Source organism: Pholcus phalangioides, unplaced genomic scaffold, assembly GCF_987345545.1.
Source record: "Pholcus phalangioides strain wild (caught in Gottingen) unplaced genomic scaffold, Ppha-v1.0 ptg000031l_1, whole genome shotgun sequence".
Taxonomy (NCBI): domain Eukaryota; kingdom Metazoa; phylum Arthropoda; class Arachnida; order Araneae; family Pholcidae; genus Pholcus; species Pholcus phalangioides.
The window spans coordinates 8,152,021-8,173,653 of NW_028301621.1; the positions used below are offsets into that span (position 1 = coordinate 8,152,021).

At 38.8% G+C, this 21,633-nt stretch overlaps 1 protein-coding gene across 3 annotated transcripts in view; it reads left to right on the forward strand.

Moving 5' to 3' along the window:
- Nucleotides 1–21,633, forward strand: part of LOC149067072 (band 4.1-like protein 4) — a 151,458-nt gene that overhangs the window by 116,877 nt on the left and 12,948 nt on the right. For 2 of the 3 annotated variants that reach the window (XM_089252909.1, XM_089252912.1), the window contains exons 7-20: nucleotides 387–474; nucleotides 6,090–6,178; nucleotides 6,271–6,334; nucleotides 11,608–11,699; nucleotides 11,850–11,921; nucleotides 13,449–13,573; nucleotides 15,380–15,473; nucleotides 15,587–15,673; nucleotides 16,159–16,293; nucleotides 16,452–16,553; nucleotides 16,832–16,900; nucleotides 18,214–18,297; nucleotides 18,420–18,464; nucleotides 21,422–21,487. In XM_089252909.1, the coding sequence (XP_089109035.1) occupies nucleotides 387–474; nucleotides 6,090–6,178; nucleotides 6,271–6,334; nucleotides 11,608–11,699; nucleotides 11,850–11,921; nucleotides 13,449–13,573; nucleotides 15,380–15,473; nucleotides 15,587–15,673; nucleotides 16,159–16,293; nucleotides 16,452–16,553; nucleotides 16,832–16,900; nucleotides 18,214–18,297; nucleotides 18,420–18,464; nucleotides 21,422–21,487 (1,212 nt within the window). The remainder of the gene's footprint in view (nucleotides 1–386; nucleotides 475–6,089; nucleotides 6,179–6,270; nucleotides 6,335–11,607; nucleotides 11,700–11,849; nucleotides 11,922–13,448; nucleotides 13,574–15,379; nucleotides 15,474–15,586; nucleotides 15,674–16,158; nucleotides 16,294–16,451; nucleotides 16,554–16,831; nucleotides 16,901–18,213; nucleotides 18,298–18,419; nucleotides 18,465–21,421; nucleotides 21,488–21,633) is intronic. The other variant, XM_089252911.1, reaches the window with a different exon arrangement.

Sequence of the window (21,633 nt, forward strand, 5' to 3'; positions counted from 1 at the left end):
CGTCGACGAAAATTAGAAAATGTGTAATGGGGAAATAAGCGAATTAGGCAAATCTCTCTATATTCAGTCTTTTGGCCCAAAAGTTCTGAACTGAAACCATTTTCAAATATGCAGCAGGAAAATAACGGATATTTAAAAATATCCCCCTCAAGTAGAAAGAAAGAATGGGGCGATATTCTCCTGAGACCGTGCCAAAATGCACCGCCGTTTTTAAAGGGATTTAACATTGTTCCAAAGAGATCAATTTCATGCGGAGAATGTATTTCTAGTACGAATACTTAAGTTATTATGATTTAGATATTTTTCTCTGACACATATATGCTTTCAGAAATTTTTGTTTCAATGAATTCCTAGCCAATTACCGCAATAATTTGTTGTCGTTCCAGTGGGCGTGTTCCAGCCGTTGCGGAACTCAATTTCCTGGATCGAGTGAAATGGCTGGACATGTATGGCGTCGATCTTCATCCTGTTCTAGTGAGTTTTGTTTTGTTTTTTCTCCTCCTGCTTGTGCGCCCCTCCCCCACCTCCCTCTGCAGGAAACGAAGGCGCACAATTTGAGAACCACTACTCTGTAGTACGCTCCCAAAGTTGACGTCGCTCCTTCCAAGAGCGTTGCATTAGGCCCAGGGCATGGGTTCTATTTTGGAATTAGACTCTGATTTTTATTGACTATTATTTCTATGCCCCCTCCTCCAAATTCCGGAACTTGGCCGATTAGCTGATATATTTACTGCTCCCGAGGCCAGTATTTTTCACTAGTTATTGCAAATTTGTTGTGTAAAAGAATAAAAAATGAGTTTCGTCCTGGGATAAGGACCCTTGTCAACCCCATGTCCATGTGGAAGCCGTGATTATTTTAACGAAGGCGCGCAGTGTTGTCAAAGTTTGAGGACCACTGATATAGAGCAGTGTTTCCTCGAGGACCTTTCCTTGCGTCTGCTACAAAGGGTACTAATGATCACCTAAGCCATATTTGCCATGGTCACCTAGAACACAGGTGTTTAGATGGCCTATAGATTTTTTTTATATAATAACCCTTTCAGACACGAGCATTCATTTTTTGGAATTTTCAAAATGTTTTTTTTTTTTTTTGCATTTTTGATACTCAAAAAATTCATTAAAAATACATTGTCAGCGAAATTTTTTTTTTCAATTTTTTAAAATTAAAAAATAATTCATTTAGTTTAAATTTTTTTCAGCCAAGATGATGCATGATGGTATATTTATCTTCACATGCTTTTTTTCAGAATTTTATTGCTAAATTTTATGTAAAATCTCGCTTTTCCCGCAGGCACTTTCTAGTGGATGTCATCTAAAAGAAAAAATTCTTCAGTGAGAAAAAGCAACACACATTTGTCGCACCAGGGTCTCAAAGGGTTAATTTCTGACGTGTTTGAACACGTCCCGGGAAGCCATTAAAAACTTCCCTTTGGTCCTTGGAGTATTTTTTGAAATTTCTTAAGGAAAAACATAATATAGAGGATAATTTAGAAAGCTCATTTTAGGATAAACATTAACATAGGAGAAAACGTAACATTGAGGATAATAAATTACATCTGTATGCATTCTAGAGTCAAATAATATGATGATAAGGACCGCATTGAATTCCCCGAGCTTCCTCAATCAACGAAAGGCTCTCTGAGCTTCCTCAATCAACGAAAGGCTCTCTGAGCTTCCTCAATCAACGAAAGGCTCTCTGAGCTTCCTCAATCAACGAAAGGCTCTCTGAGCTTCCTCAATCAACGAAAGGCTCTCTGAGCTTCCTCAATCAACGAAAGGCTCTCTGAGCTCACTCAGTCCACTAAAAGGCTCTGAGCTTTTCTCAATCTGTGAAAAGGCTTCCCTCGAGCTTCGTCAATCTGTTAAAAAAGGCTGCCCTTGAGTTTCCTCAATCTCTGAACAAGAAGTCTGCTTCCATAATTTGTGAGAGGCTCCAATGAACTTTACGCAAAAAAAAAAACTTTCCAAGTTGCACACGAGACTACTCCTGAGCTATAAAAATTTCTAAATCCGCGCGAAGCACCAGCTAAGTTTCAAAAATCTGCGTGCGCTCCCCTTTCCTGAATTTACATATAAAAGAAAATGGCAAGGAGAACATTACCTCGGAGTAGGCGGAACCCGGATTATAAAGTTGCGATGTAGAGAAATCCTCGAGTTGACAGAGATATGGATCTCATTATTTAGTTATTGCGAGCTTAATTCAAGGACGTGCGCCATTTAAACCCATTCACGGTATCGGCAGTATAGTAATAATAATCCAATAAAAAATGTTCTGGCCTCATTAAAAGTTCTGCGACCGGGGCCCTACCTTTATGAACATTTTCGTATACCGCCATCTATCAATTAAGGTCATCGGAACCTGTCGATAGCGTAAGGGCTCAACCGATCGAATTATTGGATATCCGAGCTCGATTAACTTACTCATAGGCAATGATTAATTAACGTAGGACCATTTTAAATATTTGTTCCGCCATTTTGTTTCTGGATTATTCGTAATTGCTCCATCCATCAAGTCTAGAATCTGGAAGTGTTTTCGTGGTCTCAGATGATGAGGGAATAGGGTGTTGCGCAAATCGAATTTACAGTGTTCGTATTAACGGGAGGCGGGGGGGAAGCTGTTCTAATTTCGACTTTAGTTTTCGTTTTGATTCTGCCGAATTAGTTTATCCACTCATTTTATGTGCCCGTAATTGCTGCTCGCGTGGAAATTTCTCGAAGGAAATTGTTGTCTGGAGGAAGAATGTTTTATACCCACCATAAACCACGTTACATTTTCCGAGTAGATATTCTCGTAATCACCGCGATGAGATTGCGATTCACGTTTCATCGCATGAAGACGATCCCAATTTGATCTTTTTGTGAATTTGCAGTTATTAGTGTTAGTATGGGCGAAGAAACTGGTGAATTGAATGCAAAACATAAAAAATCTTGAAATAAGTATATAAATTGTAAGTGTGGTGACTTTCCCGATCTTCCGAAATCTACGCGAAACTTCCTTGAGCTTTCTCAATCTGTAAAATACTCTTAAGGCTCGTTTACACGCGGTAAGTGGTTAAGTTGGTAACTAAATTTTAAGTTGCCAAGTACGTTACAATGTATTCAGACGATAAGGACCGTTTACACGAGTTTAGTTGGTAAGTGATTTAGTTATTTAGTGAACTTAAGAACGATTCAATTTTTTTCCCGTTAAGTAGACCTATGCGCATGCGCCAGTGGGCGGAGCCTGCTTGTCTTCGAGGGGTTTATTTTGATCTCAAGCGTGTGAACCTGTCGATGCTCCGTCATCTCCTACCGTTTCGCTAAAATTCCGCGGAAATATGCTATGGTGAAATGGCCAGAGGACACAACCTTCAAGTTTGTTGAGAAAAAATCTTCGCCATTAATGTTTGTTAAACTATAGAAATGAAAATTACTTTAACAAACAAGCTAAAAATTATTCGATGTTAGAAATAGTGGAAGCTATGGAATATTCAGTCGATGTGCTGCTAGGAGTTGGAAAAAAAAATGAAGAATCAAAAAAAATATACATCGAGTGCTGGTGTGGAGTATTTATTATAAATTTATTTGAAAACTGGATGGGGGTTGGAATATTTCTGTCATCCAGAACGAATTTGCTGCCATCTATTGTAAAAATACATAATCAAATGCTTAACATAAATATAGCATCTGCATTAAATTTTAAAAAATAATAAAATTTCAAATAATTGTTTAATGAATTTTTATTATTTAATTTTCAAATGCCAAGAATCTTCTCCCATAATCTTTTCGGGTTGCATGATTCATAATTTATCGCCTATAACTTCGATTAAAATATCATATAATCGATATTTACGTCATTCTATAATATATGTTGTGTATTCTTTTTTCCCCTCTTGTATAAGTGAAAGAGAATAAATTTATTGTTATTTTTAAAAAACACACATAATGTGTCTCTGATCACACTATTCGTAAGTTCTACCGGATCATCTTCATCCATTCTTGCGGAAGCTATGAGCTTTTAAAAAAAACACCTCTCTGATTGCCAGATTTATAAAACATTATTACTACAGTATTATTCTTCCGCGCGTTGCGTCTCTCGTCCTCCGTCGGAGATTTGAGTAGACTGTAGTGCTCATGCGCCAACTGCACTCGCTTGCGTAAAAGTTATCCAATGAGCATCTACTAAACCACTTATCGTGTGGACACTTTTCTGAACAATCGGTAACTTAAAATTTAGTTACCAACTTAATAATTTTCTGCGTGTAAACGGGCCTTTATAGAGAGAAACGATGTCACTCTCCACTGTTCATATGAAGTACGAAAGCCTGGATAACCAAGCGGAGATCGAGATGTAGTTCGGAAAGACAATTCACATTCCTCTGTGGGGAATCGCACCACCAATCTCTCACTGTCCGGGTGAGTGTCCTAATCATTGAACTACAGAGGACAGACATTTTCATTCCTTAGAGCATATGTATGAATGCTGAACGGGACTGCGCATGGACAGCCTCCTAGCTCAGCTAATGGCTCTTACGACATCGTTTCTCTTTATATGTCGCCATCTGGGGGCTAACGTCGTAAGAGCTATTAGCTGAGCTAGGAGGCTATCCATGTGCAGTCCCGTTCAGCATCCATACATATGCACTAAGGAAGGAAAATATCTGTCCTCTGCAGTTCAATGGTTAGAACACTCGCCCGGACAGTAATTGGTGGTTCGATTCCCCACAGAGGAATGTGAATTTTCTTTCCGAACTACATCTCGATCTCCGCTTGGTTATCCAGGCTTTCGTACTTACTCTTAGCTTCCTTCGCACACTCCGTGCTTCTCTTCAAAGGCTCTTTCTGAGCTTCTTCAATCTCCAAAAAGCTCCCTAGCTTCCCTCAAATCTGAAAAAGGCTTCCTGGCTTCTTCGATCTGCAAAAGGCTTTCTTTTAGCTTTCTCAATCTGTAAAGGGCTTACTCGACTTCCTTGAATCGGTACGGCGTTTCCGTGAGCTTCTTAAATCTGCAAAAGACTTCCCCTGAGCTTTCTCGATCTCTAAAAGGCCCCAGTGAACTTCCTCAATCCGTAAAGTCCCCCCCCCCCTCCCGAGATGCCCTAGTCTGTAAGTCTTCCCTAAGCAAGAAATCTGCAAACCTGCTGTAGTCTGCAAGAAGCTCCAATGAGCTTTAACTTTTGCAAAAGAAAACATTTTAGTCTCTACACGATGCTTTTCTTGGGCCGGGATTACACTATAAAAGTTTGATAAAATACCTTTTAGATACGCGTATTGGGTTTTTTCAAGTTTAGTAAAAGATCTTTTATCAAACTTTTATAGTTTGATCTCGACCTTGAGCTTCAAATTTTCAAAATACGCTTGGGACTTCGCTCATCTTCAACCTTCACATGCTTTCCCTTGCCTTACATCTCATGTCTGTCGTATTAACTCAGACTGTTCTCAGTCGACGCTCGTTCTTGCGAACACTTACGGACGTGAAAACTAATTCGCGTACAATCGAAAGTTCGTAAATGCAGAAGACGTTTATATATAGGAGTGGTATTATTAAATTGGAGGTTCGTATAATCGAATGTCAACTGTAGTTTTAAAAAATTCTATAACGCTTCTGCGCTGTAGTAGTAGTGTTTTCATACGCGTTCGTAATGTTTGTAGCTTTCCTGATCGTAGGCACTACTAAACCACATATGCACTTCGTTCATATTCCTTTGCGGAACTTCTAATGAATTGGTTGACCGTTGGCGCTGGAACCTGCCTTCCTCAAAAAGAATTTTGTGTGTGTGTGTGTGTGTGTGTGGGTGGGGGGGGGGGGTATTTATATTCAATAACAATGCAACGCAACCGTCTTCCTGCGTATGAGCTTGAGTCCCGTGTAAAGTCCAGTCATCCCGGAATGACTGGACTTTGTTTTTTTTCTTCCGATTTTTACACTGAAAATATAAACATGTTAGAGATTCCCAAAAAAGCACAATGGGGTCGCTGAACAAGGCGGGTGGGGGGTGCCCATGCGATCTGATAATAACTGAAGTCAAATTCTAGTCGAGGTCTTGTATGTATTCGATATTACGTTTTTTTTCTCTCTCTGTATCATTCGCTGTATTTTCCTCCATTAGGGTGAAGATAGCGTTGAATATTTCTTGGGCCTGACTCCTAGCGGAATCCTTGTCTTAAGAAACAAGACGCGCGTCGGAAATTATTTCTGGTAAGCCAAGTGACTGATATTCCGATTTCATTTATGAACTTCCCATTACTAATGTGATAATAAATTACCTTTTTGTTTTTCGGATGTTTCAGGCCCCGCATCACCAAAGTTTATTACAAGAGGAAATATTTCATGGTCCGGGTGCGTGATAAAAATGTAAGTACCATGTCTCCCTTTATTCATTTGATTACAATGTGACGAATCGGTAAAGCCGCACTCGGAAGTATATGGCGTGGCTCCCATGGGCAAAGGGCGGCAACTAGATGTTTGGTTAGCTAGGTCAAGCACACATTCTGGCAACCCATCGTGATATTGGAGAGGTTGAAATTTGGCCACTCTGCCCGTGGCACCAGACCCGCCTGCTCCTCCCCCATAGTTTCAGCTCTGCGTAGGGGGAGCATCTAGAATATTGATTTCTACGTGGGCATGGCCCTCACATCCTGCAGCAGGGCCCCTAGCCAGACTTTTTTCAAGTCCGGTAGGGGCCATAACGAACGAATTTAGGGCCAAAAAAATAATTTTTTTTCTTTTTTAAAGTGTGAACAAAATGGCAATCATCGAGCCCCTTGTGACAGGTGCGGATCCAGGAAAATATGTTGGGAGGAACGATTTATTGTGTAGGTTTGTTTAATCGTCCCGTATTTTACGAGAGACATCAATTGTTTCACCCATATTATTCGGCTCTTGAAAGGGGCGATCGCCCATCTCTGGATCCGCGCCTGTTTTGAGGTGTGCATAAGTAAATAGTATGAATCGATATTACCCGACTATTTGCACATCTGGTAATAACCACACAAGCATCGTTGGCATGTGCAAGCGCGGATGATCCAGATGGAGATATGTTCCGTTAAATACGGGCAGTAATGGCAAAGTATAAGAGGTATTGGGAAAAATGTCTTTTTACTAGTCAAATCCCGTTATAACGAACTCCAAGAGACCGGAGAAATCACTTCGTTATTACGAAATTTCGTTATAAAGGAATTCCAGATTTTTTTACATTGTTCCTATGTAAACTTAGAGGATTAGAAACGTGTTCGTTAAAACGAGATTTTCGCTATATCGGTATTCGTTAAAAGTAAAACGGAATTCGACTGTATATCCACTTTACAAAATGTCTGAGACTGAGCTTGTCGATGCAAAAATATGAGGAATTTAAGGGGACGAGATTTTCGTTAAATGCTACTAGGGTTCGAGAGCCCCGGAAAAAAATTATCACTGTGTCGAAGGAGTCTTCGGTAAATAATCGCTAGCGATTCACATAAGACCCTCAGATCTAAAAAGGTTCGAGAACCACTGGGATGTGAGTTTTGCGTGATAAATTCGTCACCGACTGCTACAAGCAGGGGCGACTCTTGATTCGTGTAACTCGTGCGGTCGCATTGGGAGCCGTTCTATGAGGGGCGTCAAATCCGATATGGAAGAGGGGGAGCTTTGTTGATTAATAAAACGTGGTCAGGAAGCACGAAAAATAGGTCCCGCACAAGTATAGATTTTTTTTTTTTCTCTAGCCGCCGTTGTCCAACACCAGCCTATAGTAGAACTCCTTAATACACACCTTAATCACATAGTATATGAAGGCGTCTTAGCCTATAGTAGAAACTATTCTGTAGTCTAATATAGCTGGTGTTGTGTGCCTTGGCGAATAAATGACTCTAACTGCGCATGCGCAGTTTTTAGTAGTATATATAAAGATTATAATTCGATCCCGTGTAACATTATCCAGTGGCTGGAAAATCGAATTTATTATCTCAGGAATGAAATTTTTTCACGAATTTTTAGCTCACGAATGAAAACCTTTCCCATTATCCATGATCATTTGTGCATTCTTAGGTGATGTAACAATAAAAGAAATAGAAAGGTATGGATCGAGGCTATATAAATTCCTTCGTAAGCCCTACTTGAAGATATCGCCTTGGTTTGTCGAGCCTTAATCTAGGGGATTTTCTCCCCCACGCACTTTGATTTCGACCCTTGTTTCTATGCGGATCATTTGCCTGCGGAAATGGGCTTGACTCCCTACATGCGCTCGCATATAACGATTCTCTTGGTAGTTCCTGAAACAACCATTGTTTTTGATGGATTCTCTCATTACCGTGGCACTTGCCGAGGAGCACCGCCATCGCCTCTTATAGCAATTCTTCCATCACTCGAGCTAAGGTTTTTGGTCTGGGAACGCATTCGCTTGATGAGCCCATGATAGCCCGACGTAACTTTGATACGACGTAACAAGTTGTGCGACGTACAAGATACGAATTTCCAAATGTGTCTCTGGACCAAGGCCGTAACTGGATTTTTTCCGCCTCTAAAGCCATAGCGAGGGGAAAGACTTGGGGTCTGGGTCCCCCCCCCCCCCAAAATGTTTGAAAAATGACCGGAAAAAGGAAAAGATGGCCAAATCTATTATTCTATCACTTTGGTTCCCCCGAACGGCATTGCTAGCTACGGGACTAGCCGCCTCCACAACTTTAAAATTCGATAATTTTATAACGTTGTTCTTTGTTCTCACTTTAAATTGCCGCCCGGGGCAGTTGCCCCCCTTCCCCCCGCAGCACCGGCCCTGCTCTGTACCACTTCATGAGGCTCTTCATGTTTTTCAGTCGGCGATATCACTTCTTGGGGGAAATAGGCGCAGGTGCGTATCTAAAACCTTGTGGTGGGAGGGGTGACTTATTGTGTATGTTCGTTGGATCGGCCCACATAAAACCGAATGCAATTTTTCCCATATCATTGGGCCCTTGAGAGGGCAGGAGCAACCTAAGCTCCCGGGCAAAGGCCCTTACCTGGACAGACAGGTCTAATTTCGCAAATTTTTACCAGATCTAATTATGAGGTAGGGACCTCATAATTAGATTTGGTAAAAATTCTGTACTCGGGCCGCATCCAGGCGAGCCCATGTGTTAAGACGGCACTGTGGGAGGAGCGATCGCAGTCTCGCAACTATGGGAAAGCAAGGGAATATGGCGCCGAGTTTACCTTTTCCGTTAAAAACTACGGAGTGGGGAGCTCCCAGAAAATGGATACCGGCCCCGAGCGAGAGTAAATTTGCATTTCTAGTTGCTGTCCTGGGTGATTTCCCCCCCCCCCCAGGGATGTGTCGAGGAACGATGACTTAATGCAGATGTTCTCAATCATTTCAAAGTCGCTTAGGCTTTTTTTAGTACATTATTTCTATTGCGGGGAGCCCATAAGCCTCTTTTTTTCATATCATATTAATATTACCATTTATTTTCTTCAAACGGCTGCGGAGCCCTTGGAAAGTGTACACGTTAAGTTAGCAGTTCTCAACCGATGCTCCGTGTACAATATGTTCTGACTACTGTGACTTTGGCTGAAGATCTTTGGTTAGTCAGTGACGATATGTATTTTTTAAATTTCGTGCCCCCCTTCCCCTAGGATTATGGGGCCCTGAGCAAATGCCCTACTTGTTTGTGTATAAATCTAACCTTGTCGCTGGTATTTTATGGTAGACCCATTTTTTGTGTAATGCCTGGTTCTTGGGGGGAAGCAAAGGGTGAAATCGAACAGCACAGAAAAATTACGGGGATGGTAAATTTCAGACAATGAAATTTACAGTGGAAGGGTCCAACATCATGTTTTCCCTCGATCCTCTCTGGGGTGAATCTGTAGATCTCAGTGGTGATGAAAAATCTTAGATTCCCCCCCCCCCCAGCCCTGTGGGCCCTGGGACAATTACCGTCATTTTTTTTCATGCTATAAATTCACTATAGAAGGGCCTATGGAGAGTCTGGTTTGGATACCCGCCAAAGATTTCATCCTATTAAACCTGCTCTAGAATGTCGGGGCCACGGAAAAAAAAGTTTTCTTCTGAGAATAAACAATAAGAAATGAGGTTTTTTTTTTGAAACTGTCCCAACATCATGGGCATTTACATCAGTGGGGTGATAATGAGGTGGAAGTCCCATCCCCGTTTTCCTGAGTCAAACAGGAGGCTCTTCATGTTGGATATTCTTATTCATTAGCATAATTGCATTAATGAACAGTATCTGGGAAACAATGAATACTATGTTAAATTCGATAAGAGTTGGTCAACCTCTTTTTTGGTTCGTGGACAGGTGTTCTCAGTGTGTTTTCAATTTGAAAATTAAATTAATGCTAACATGAATTTATATTGAATGGGAATTATAATTCACCCAACCCAAGATTAATCCCTAGGCTGCAGGAATACTCAAAGAAAGAGAATGTAATCTGAAATTGCATAAGTCTGGAATGCAATTTAGACATCATACTATACAGGTACCAAGGCCAAATAAAACTAGTTTCCAAAAATTTTTCCTTTATTTTGCTCCCAAAATATTTAATTTACTTCCTCGGTTAATAAAAGAACAATCTTCATGTACATCTTTTTTTATCAATTTAAAATCTTGGTTGTTAACTCAAGAAGATTTAAATTATCTGTTTGATATTGTAATGTAATCTTTTATCTTGCATACGCTGCTAAATGCCAAATGTTTTTGTTTATCAATTCCATTCCTGTTGCCACTTATTTCTTGGTGTTATATATGTGTTTTTTTCTTTCGTTATTATTTATGCCAACAGATATGTATCGGATATTTTTTTGTGGGCTTACAAGCTTGCTTAGCCCCTAAATGTTTTGTAACTGTGTTTAAAAGTCTTAAATAAAGGAAATTTGAAAGATTGATCTCACAATGGCTGCTTAAAAAAAATTCAGTTTTCTTTTGTGAAAGACAGATGGCACTCAAACTCATGCTACAAACACAAGGATATCTTGGCTGACAAAGCTAATTCGTTCCAGAATCATGTTCATTATCTAAAATCTTTGTTAGCCAAGGTATTGCTGTGCAACTAAACCTATCTAAGATGGACAGTATGAGACGGAAAGCTGTATACCAGGGAGATCAAAAAGTTTTCCCTTCATTGATTGATGCTTTTATGTGTGTGTGTGTGTGTGCACCTTTATAAAATTGAAACCTGTGAAATGGAATATTTCAGTCTTTTCACGTTGTGTTTCGTACAGGTTTCATTATATAACACAATAAAAAAAAAGGGGTGATACACAGAGAATCTAGATATGAACCCACAATCACCAGCAAAACAATGTACAATCATCCCACATAGTACAAGCAAATCTGTTAGAAATTAAAGAAATAATTAAAAAAAAACCTAGAATATATGTGTGTACGCCATCTGTACGTCTTTTGAAGAACTTTGTGTTGAAAAATTTCTTTGAAAAAAATCCAGATCATCTCAGGATGATGGAGCATGCTGCTACTCTCATCTTCCCTGGATGATTGGAGTGCGCTGAAGGTTAAAATTTATATTTTGTCTCTTCTATACAATACAATATACAATGATTCATATCTAGAAACTGATTCTAAATTGACCATACATTTATTTTTTGCATGATTTGCTGCATCAATAAATAGATCTTTATTTATATCTTTGATCAGAGTGACGAGAACACATACGGGTTCGAGCTGTCAAATAAGCAAGCCTGTAAACACTTGTGGAAATGCTGCACAGACCATCGTCAGTTTTTCAGGTAGCAAAATATTGATTGTTACATGATATATCGAAAGAAAAAATTGCATAAAAGAGCTCTTATTTTTAGCTGCAATAACTAATGCAGGAGTTTTTAATATTTAAATTTGATCAGAGAACTATACATAGAGATTTGTTGTAACACTTACAGGTTGACACAGGTCCGGGAAGTTCCAGGCCAATCCAGTAAAGTTCTCGGATTAGAGAACAAACTTGTTTACAGGTACATAGTTTCGCTTTCATTTATTCTTTGGGTAGATGGGATGAAAATGATGATTGAATTGAATGCTTCGATTACTTTAATCTGTTTCTGCCCAGCATGGCTTCCCCACATCTTGGGATAGAGCCCCTAGGTTGGGATCTTTGGCAAGCCTCCCAATCCAGACTTTTCACAGGCTCTTCTGTAGTGAATTTTAGCATGAAAAATCAAAAAACAATAGTATTTGCCCCAGGGCTGGGGGCCCTGTCAGCCCCACCCTTGGGGGCATGCTGCCCAGCATCCTCATTTGAGAACAGTGAGGTTTAACTTTATATAATATACTCGTGCAGCTAGATGTTGTATATTTTAACACATGTAGATGACGGTTTACGAAAATTTCGCCCCCTCCATGTTTTATCAAGTGAGTTATCAATTTTTTATCATGAGTTATCAAGTGAGCGACCATATTAGGGATCAAGTTAGTGACCAGATGAGTGTGGTCACTCATGCAGCCATTCACTTGACTTGTCATTCACTCACTCACTTTGCCACTAATATGGTCACTTGCACTCACTCGATTATTCATATGGTCATTCACTCAAATATACATTCACTCATACTCACTTATGCGGCCACTTGCACGATCACTTACTTGGTTCTTCATAAGGTCACTCTCTCACTTATGTTATCACTCATACAGTCACTCACCGAATCACTTAATTGGTCACTCACACACAGTGCTGCAACTAGATACTTTGTCACCCTGGGCAAGCCGGAATTTTGGCACCCCTTGGATATAGAGGAAACAGTAAAAAGGGTGAACTCGGCTCCCCTTCTGGTTCAGCACCCGGGGCACAAGACCCTCCTGCTTCCCCCTAGTTGTGGCCTTTCTCACACGGGCAAGGCAGGCAAAATTTCCATATCTCATAGATGACACCCCTACTTTAAAAATTGGCATCAAACAAAAATAATTCTTGAATTTAGGTAACTAATATAATAACTCTTGAATTTTATTTATTTTTCGTTTTCCACCTCATATTATAGACATTATATTGTCATTTTCATGCAAGTGATTCTTTTGCAATTGATTATTTAGATTACAGTTTAATATGTAAAAAAATTTTTAATATGTGAAAACATTAAATTCTATTTCACTTCAACTTTTTTTTAAACATTTTGCCATATTTTGCTGTTCTCAATTGAGGACACTCATCATCCAGTGTCATACTTCCTATTGATGTATTCAAAAAATTTCTTGGAATATTCTTAATTGATGTGATTACAATAAAATATCGATGGAATTCAAAGCTTGTCAAGGTGTGAGTGTTAGTGGGTTAAAATCATGGCCGCAACTATGGAGGTGCAGGCATGTCTTTTTAGACCTGTCATACCTCTATCTTTATATTCTCTCAGAAAATCTACATAAAACATCAAAATGAAAATAGATGGTTGCAATGAAAAGACTTTTTTCTCAATGTCCATAGTTAAAAAAAAATAGCATTCTTCTATACTTTAATTTTGTTCTTAAATTTCTTTTTTTTTTCATGATAGCGGACGTCCACAGAAAAACATCCAGATATCTGGAATGCAGGCTAGATTGAGGACACCACCAACTTTCGTCAGAGTACCAAGTCGTAGGTATCAGAAAAGACTTGGTCAACCAGATGGTGCTGATGGTAAGTTACTATGGTCGATTGTATATTGAAATCTAAAGGCCGAAACACACTACGCTGACTTGACATAATTATCACATCACATCATGGAAGTTGTGAATTCTGATTCATGGAAATTGTGTGATGGAAATTCCCACATACTACCAGAATTGTCTGACATGACGTAAAATTGTGTCACATCAGTGTAGTTTGTTTCTGCCTTCAGTTTTCTCTTATTTCTGTGTAAGAATTTCCATGTGAATTATGCATCATGATTACCATTGATATAAAACTTATCAAAATGCTTGAAACAAAAGTTCTTGAGTAAAAGTGAAGGAAGATTGATAAACAAACCAGGGCCTCCAGTTCTATAGCAGGCCCAAATCTAGGGATTTTAGGAGACCCTCCTTTCTATTTGGTATATCTACACTTCAAATGTAATAATAATAAATATCTTGTTACAGTGGCCAGACTGTGGATCGATGTGGATGCTCTAGGTTTCAACACTAAATTCTGTAGAGGAATGTGTACGAGATGCATGTTTGGTCAAATAGTAGTAAGTCTTGACACTCTCGACAACCCCTGCTTCATTAACTTTTCAAAAGTCTTTCAAGTTGAATGCAAGTCATTCTTAAGTCACATTGATATATTAATAACCAAATCTGATTTTCATAGATTTGCAGACAACATTCTCAGAGGCATATTTATGGAGGGTTGCTAAGCAGGCTTTAGCCCAGGGGTCAATTTCGGTAAAGATTGGTCAAGAAAATTGAAGTAGAAAACCATAAATCTGCTTCTGCCTAGAAATCAAGAAACTAGGTCAGTGAGCAACCAAAAGAGTGACATAGAGACAGAGTATTCTTATGAACATCATGGTCCCTGGGCAAGTGATTTTTTGAGGTCCAACCCAGTAAATTAGAATTTCAACAAGATCTGATTTTTGTGGCGCCCCCCCCCCCTTCTCTTGAGGTGCCTAGATCGTACCAGAGAGGCTTATGCATCAAGACGACACTGCATAGAGAGTGTGCAAGCATGTGAGCAACCAAAACAGTGTGACCCAGAGAGTGTACAAGCCTATGAGGGATCAAAACAGTGTACAAGCCTATGAGGGATCAAAACAGTGTACAAGCATATGAGGGATCAAAACAGTGTACAAGCATATGAGGGATCAAAACAGTGTGCAAGCATGAGAGTGAGATAGAAAGTACGGATACCATATACAGGTCAGTGAGCAACCAAAAGAGTGACCTAGAGGGTGTGAAAGCACACATGTGAGCAGCCAAAAGAGTGACTTGAAGACAAAGGCATATTGAGAGGGAACTGAAGTAGGCTATAGATGATGGCAAATTTCAAGAATGAGTAGTCAAGAAAATCAGACTTGAATGGGGAAAAAAGTAGAACTGCTTAGTCCCACTCACAACAAAACCATCAATGCCACCTTTGCATATCAGACCATATCACTCTAAGGGTCACATTAAGCCTGTCGGTCATAGATTAAGCACATATGACTTCAGGTGTAAATGGATGCACCAACTAACATGCATAATCCTGTGCATTAGTCAAAGGTTTAAACTCCAAGCTTTTGTCAACAATTCAAAATTTATTCTTTCTCTGAAAGTTATGTGAAAATTTGCCATTAAATATGGAGCAGACAAGCGTTTTGAGAAAGTTTTTAATGATACTGGGGCATTTCTCTGACGAGACAATCCTGGATGTTTGGACACCTGCTATTTATATTTTATACTCATATACGCTAATTGTATTTATGATAATAACAAATCTTTTATGATTAATGTGTTACTATGAAGACTAATTTTTTTTACTCTTTAGCAGCTGGAACACAACCCAAAGAAGAGAACGGAAATGTGTGCGATGGAGATTCGAGGATCTCATCCCTGTCTCCTACAAACACTTCAGCTGTGGCGTAAGTGACAATTATTTCTCCATCAATGTTGAATATGTGACTATTGATAAGTCACATTGTCATTTAATGTGACAGTCTGGTATAAATATTTGAAAATTGTGTGTTTCTAACAGGCCAGCTCTTCATCGTTCCACATCAGTTCCGACTGTTGTTCCTGGTGAACCATTTAAAGCTGCTCCTTGGGAAGATCCTGCCAGGAGGTATGTTTCATGAAGCTTGAATCTTAACCAGTTGAAAGCGTTGAGATTCTACATAGGTTGATTTTTTTTTAGTATTGGCAACTATTTTCTAGATATATAGTATACATACAAGTTTTACAGGCCTTCCATGTAACCACCAGTGTTGCGTACAACATGTTCCCAGTGATGTGGAAGCCTTTGGATTCTGTTGGAACTACCTAATCTTTGGATGGTGCAAAGAGAGCAATCTATTGTGTGGGCGGACAATCTATTATGTGTTTAAACTATAAAACTTATTTGTGGTATAAACAATATGGCCTGGCGCTGTTTCATGGTGTTGCTATGGCACTGTTGCCACTATTAAAAAATCAGCCCATGTTTTTGATGCTAGGTCCCAGCAATTTTGCATCCTCTTGAAACTCTGGCTTTGACTGTTTTTGTTCAATGCCTTATTCTTTACACTGTTACATTGAGTATCGAACAATATTTCTGTTTTATTTTTTCAGCTCGAGGGGTTTATACTCTAGTGGGACCAATCCATCACCTCGTAGTGTCAGGAGTGCTGGCGCAGCACCTTCTTGGAGGCATCAGCGGGCTGGGTCCATTGATAGTGCTGCTAGTTATGATTATAGGAAGAGAAAGTATGGATACATAAAGTTTTTTAATTAAATATTCAAGTTTGTGATATTTTTCTGATTAATTGGGAATATTTCAGATAATTCCTTAATAAATGTGTTCTGTGTGTCTTCTGATTGCTTATCAAAAAGTTCATTTCTCTAATGTGTGTGTTTCTTGATAGGCATCACCATCATCATAGTAGGCAGTCTGATAATGAAAGTGAAGTCTCTAAGTCTTCTAGATGCTCAAAATCTTCTCGATCATCACGTCATAGGCGCCATGGGTAAGTGCTGTGATATAGCTTGAAACACTACCCTTTTTAGGTGTTATTATTTAACCAGTATAAAAACTTACAATAAATAAGTTTATGTACAAGGCAGATTTCTTTTCGAGAGGGAGGGACTAAACTTATAAATTTCAAACATATGCCAAAATTAACATAATTTCGTGCAAAATGTTTGTTTGTGAAAATGCTTCATGGTTTTCAAAAATTTTTCATAAATTTTACGAGATTATTATGAATTTGGTTTTCAATTTTTTTTTTGTATAACTATTTTGCAGATCTCAAAGTGGCGATGGAAGTGATTCAGACACTCAACATAGGCACAGAAGGCATTGTAGAAGGAAAAAGTATGTTCCCCTCCAAATGGAATTCTTTCTAATATACAAAGTGATTTATAATGAAGTATATACAGTAAAACCTTGTTAAATCATCTCCTTAATAAGTCATCACTCCAGTTAAGTAGTCGCTTTTCTTTGGCCCTGTTCAGCTTTCATAGATAATGTTCATAAAATCTTGTTTATTCATAGCTTATTTCAGTTAACTCGTAAATAGTTGAAAGAATATATTATTCCTATGGCTCCCTTAAAAATAAGAGTTTTATAACAGCATTGTTATATGTTCAAAAGTGACCATAACAGCCTTATGCACCAGATTAGAACAGCTCAAGTAACGAAAATTATGTGGAGGAAGTCAATTTGCCAACTAAAAACAAGCATCTAGTTGTGGCCATGGACAGGGGCATAGCCAGAAATTTCATTCGGGGTGGAGGAACCAAAGTGATAGAACACATTTGGGGGGGACCAGACCCCCAAGTCCCCCCCACCTCGCTACGCCCTTGGCCATGTAAAATTAATGAGCAGTACATGTAGTTCTGCTGTAGAGAAAGGCTAATTATTCTAACAGTTGCTCTGATTACTCCAAATTAAAAATAACTAGTATTAGTCATTAAGTGTACCAATAATACTTTACCTTATCAAGTTAAATACAAAAAATTCGAAGTTAAAACAATTTTTTTCTCCTTTTGTAATCTATAAATGTTGTTAATACTGTGATTTTAATTCACATTTTAATAAATTTTATTATACTTTGAATTTATACGATTTTCAAAAAAAATATTGCACATCAAAACTGATGGCACTTTGCTCAAGTCATCGCTCTGCTTAAGCCATCATAATTTTTCTATGAGGTGAGTGACGACTTATCAAGGTTTTACTGCATATTGTTTCCCGTAAGTAGTAATTAAAGGCGTGGAGACTGCAACACTGTGATCCATGAGTTAGATGTATATAAGTTAGTGTCCCACTACTGAGGAAATTTACGTAAGCGATGACACAAGTGTGTCACATGACCAATCGATCAAATAACTCTCTGCAATGTGGAAGATGTTTTGCATTCTTGAATTGATCAAAATGGAATCCATAACAGTTCTCCAGCATTTTCAGTTAGTCGCCGCTGTGATGCTCGAATGGTCATAGTGACGGATTCTGGGTTGAATCCGACCATTGCCACAGTATCTGGAAATTGTAATTATCAATCTTCCCCCCAGCCCCATATTCTCTTTCTTTATTTAAGTATGAGTCGTGATCTATAAAAACCAATTACACATATATTTCTTACTGAGAGTTTTTTTTATGAACATTTTTCCCCCGTTCCTTTTCAGGCATGGTAGTTCTTACGAACTTGTTAATTCAGAGAATCAGTGGAGAGAAGTTCAAAAACAGAGCGAAGAACAATCACATGTGAAGTAAGTTCAGATATTTTTTTTAATCTTCAAATAGTCTTCTGTATCTGATTTTCATCTTTTTTCACAATATTTTCATACATGAACTTCTATGGAAACATTGATATTTATTTTTGTTTCTGAAGGATGCAAAGTGCTGTAGTCAAGGATTTATCAAAGCGCAGAAGTGGGTAAGTTAGATTTTATCAATCTTCTCATACCTGAAATTTGCTTTTTTCACCTATTGAATAATTCCATTTTTGTCTTTCAAAGTCGGTTGTTATGAATTATAAGAGGTACCTTTTTATGGCATATGCGATGCACATCAGCCTGAAAAAAATGTCTGATTTAATAGCTTTTTTTGGGGCCACAAGTCTATATTTTAGTAGAATAAATTTTCCTTTGCCTGATATAATCACAGGAGGAGACCAACAAAAATTGCAAAGGAACAACCAAGAAAACCCCAATAAGTTTCGACACGAGCAATGGGTGCCATCTTCAAAAAATAAATATAGCCACTATATCATGCTGATCAGGGACCCCACATGGGTCTGTTACCAAATCTTCACTCCTGGTGGTTGATATTTTCTTGGCTGAAGAACCGGGAGTGAAGATTTCATAAACAATTCATGTAGGATCTCCGATCAGCATGATAGAGGCCATGTCCCTCCTCTCCCCCCCCCCCCCCCAACAGCATGGCCTGGGACAATTATCTTTTTTTTTGGCTTTTTCATGCTACAAATTAATTTTAGAAGGGTCCACAAAAAGTCTTGACTGGTGGGGGCCCTGCAAAAGATCCCAGCGTAGAGGCCCTACTCTAAAATGTGGGGAGGCCGTATGTATCTTCTGAAGACTGCACCCATCATGTGCCGAGATGCATTAGAAATTTCATGGTTTTTCCTTTGTCATTCTCATTGGTTTCTTCTGTTCATTATACAAGATGGTTATAAATAAATTGACACTACTCGGACGTATGTAGCATCCATTCTGACCAAAAAAAATAGATCAGTTTTTGACCAGCAGGTGAAAAAGTGGCGCTTTTTATTGCAGTTAGTAGTTCTCGTAGTCCAAATAATGTACAAGGCATCCATAATTAAAAAACCATATTTTAAAGTAGCCTACGGGCAAAACCAGTCATCACAAAAGTATGAAATTTTGTCATGAAGTGATGCTATTTGTTTCGGGAGGGGGGGGGGGATTAGTTGCCACCAGAGGGCGTTTCACTTTGAATACCTGTAGTAAACATGTAAATTTGTGATGTCACGCAGCAGCAGTTATAAAACCTAGAAACATTTGCAGAGATCTTGTTTCTCAATGCATTTGCTGCTCACAATGACAATAAGTTTACAAGATCATTCTTTCTTGGTCAAATCTTTTTACCAAAACACCAATTCCGCAGTAATTGCTCTACAGAAATATCGGACTTGGAAGAGGATTCGAAAAGGTTTAATGAATGTTAAAAACCTTTAGAATATGATAACGAAATTTGAAACCACAGGATCGTTGGCTGTTTGTCTTGGAAGAGGAAGAAACCCTGTTTTTATAGATGCAGTACAGGAGGTTTCCCTTCAGGTGGAAGAGGACAGAGCAAATTCTTGTGGTTGCACTAGTGTCAGGCGTGTAGCACAAGCGTTGGATAGACCATGTTCAACTGTCCATAAGATCATGTGGAAAAAATATCCTCAGATATTATCCGTAAAAACTTCCACATGATTATGACGCCCGACTCCGGTTCTCACTGCAATTTCTGGCTCACTTTGAGGTTGATTCAGAATGGTCTTGGAATATTCCTTTGGACAGATGAAGCACATTTTTCACTTGGATGGTACAGTCAGTACTCACAACTGCCGAATTTGGGAACCAGAAAATCTGCATGCTATCTTAGAGGTTCTGTTGTATTCGCCAAGTGACGGTATGATGTGGATTTACTGCATCATTTATTCTCGGTTCATACTTCTATGAGGAGTTGCGTTCTACAGGTCCAGTGACCTGTTCAATCACCGGGAAGTGATATGCATTGCTGTGACAGAACAAAATTGTTCCGGCTCTGCAATCACGTCACTGCCCTGCAGACACAATCTTTACGCAAGATGAAGCTCCTCCACACATTGCAGTGCGTGTTAAGAATGTTCTTAAAATACATTTTACAGAAGAACGTGTCATCAGTCGGCACTTCTCTAATCTATGGCCTCCCCGGACCTTAATCCATGCGATTTTCGGCTTTTGGGGCATTTGAAACATCTGGTAAGTCGTGGTGATCCAAGAACTTTACCTAACCTCAAAGGCAGCATTTCACGCCACGTGCTGAACACTTTTCAGCACGTGGGGTGAAATTTCCCCGCACACACTTCTGTCAGTTGTGAAACATGCCATCTTGTGATTTCACATGGTATTTGAAAATGATGGCCATCATGTGGAACACGTTTTGTTGCAGTAACAATTGTTAAAATTGTAAACGTTTGCCCCTAAATGTGTCATTTCTGAATAAAACGCCCTAAAATGTGCAACTAATTTTTTCCCCCCTGAAACAAATTCCCATCACTTCATGAAGTCCCCCACAAAATTTCAGAATTGTCTGATGGCTGGTTTCTCCTGTAGTTTAACTTTTAAGTATGATCTTTTAATTATGGACTCCCTGGATATACCAAGTTTCAATGAAATACGTCCACCACAACGATCGATGCATAGGTTAGAGTAGTGTCAGTATAATTAAGCTGAGTAGAGTGTCGGTTGAATTATACTGATACTAATGATGTGGCCTATGTAATGTGGTGGACGAATTCCATTGAAACTTGGTATATACATTACTTGGACAACGAGAAAAAATATTAAATTGTGATTAAAAAGAAAGTTTGACTTCCTCACCTGGTTGTCAAAAATAAAAATATTTTTTAATTGAATCTTTACCCCCATGGTCAATATATCCTATACCTGTACACCAATTTTTATCAAAATACTTCTGTCAAAATGGGTGCTACATAATATAACCATTCTGTATGTTTGGATATTCTTTTTAGACATGATATTCCTTAGACATACCTCCAGCTAAATGTTAGCATCATAAGTCAAGATTATTGCTGCATATTACATTTTGAATGGTTTGGTTTTGTTGCATTATTGAAAAAAAAAAATCAATTTTTTCATGTAGGTATATGAACTCTGGTTTGGAAACTGAGTCAGAAGCAAACTATAGTCATCGTAGAAGGCACAGAAGGTAATTTTGAATTAAAATACAATATTATGGCTTGACTAATTTTACTTAACCGAGTCTTTTTACATAGATGGGGCAAGCGCGAAAATGATCCCTATAGAAATCATTGTTATGATGAAAAAAGTGTATATTTCACTGTGGAAATACAG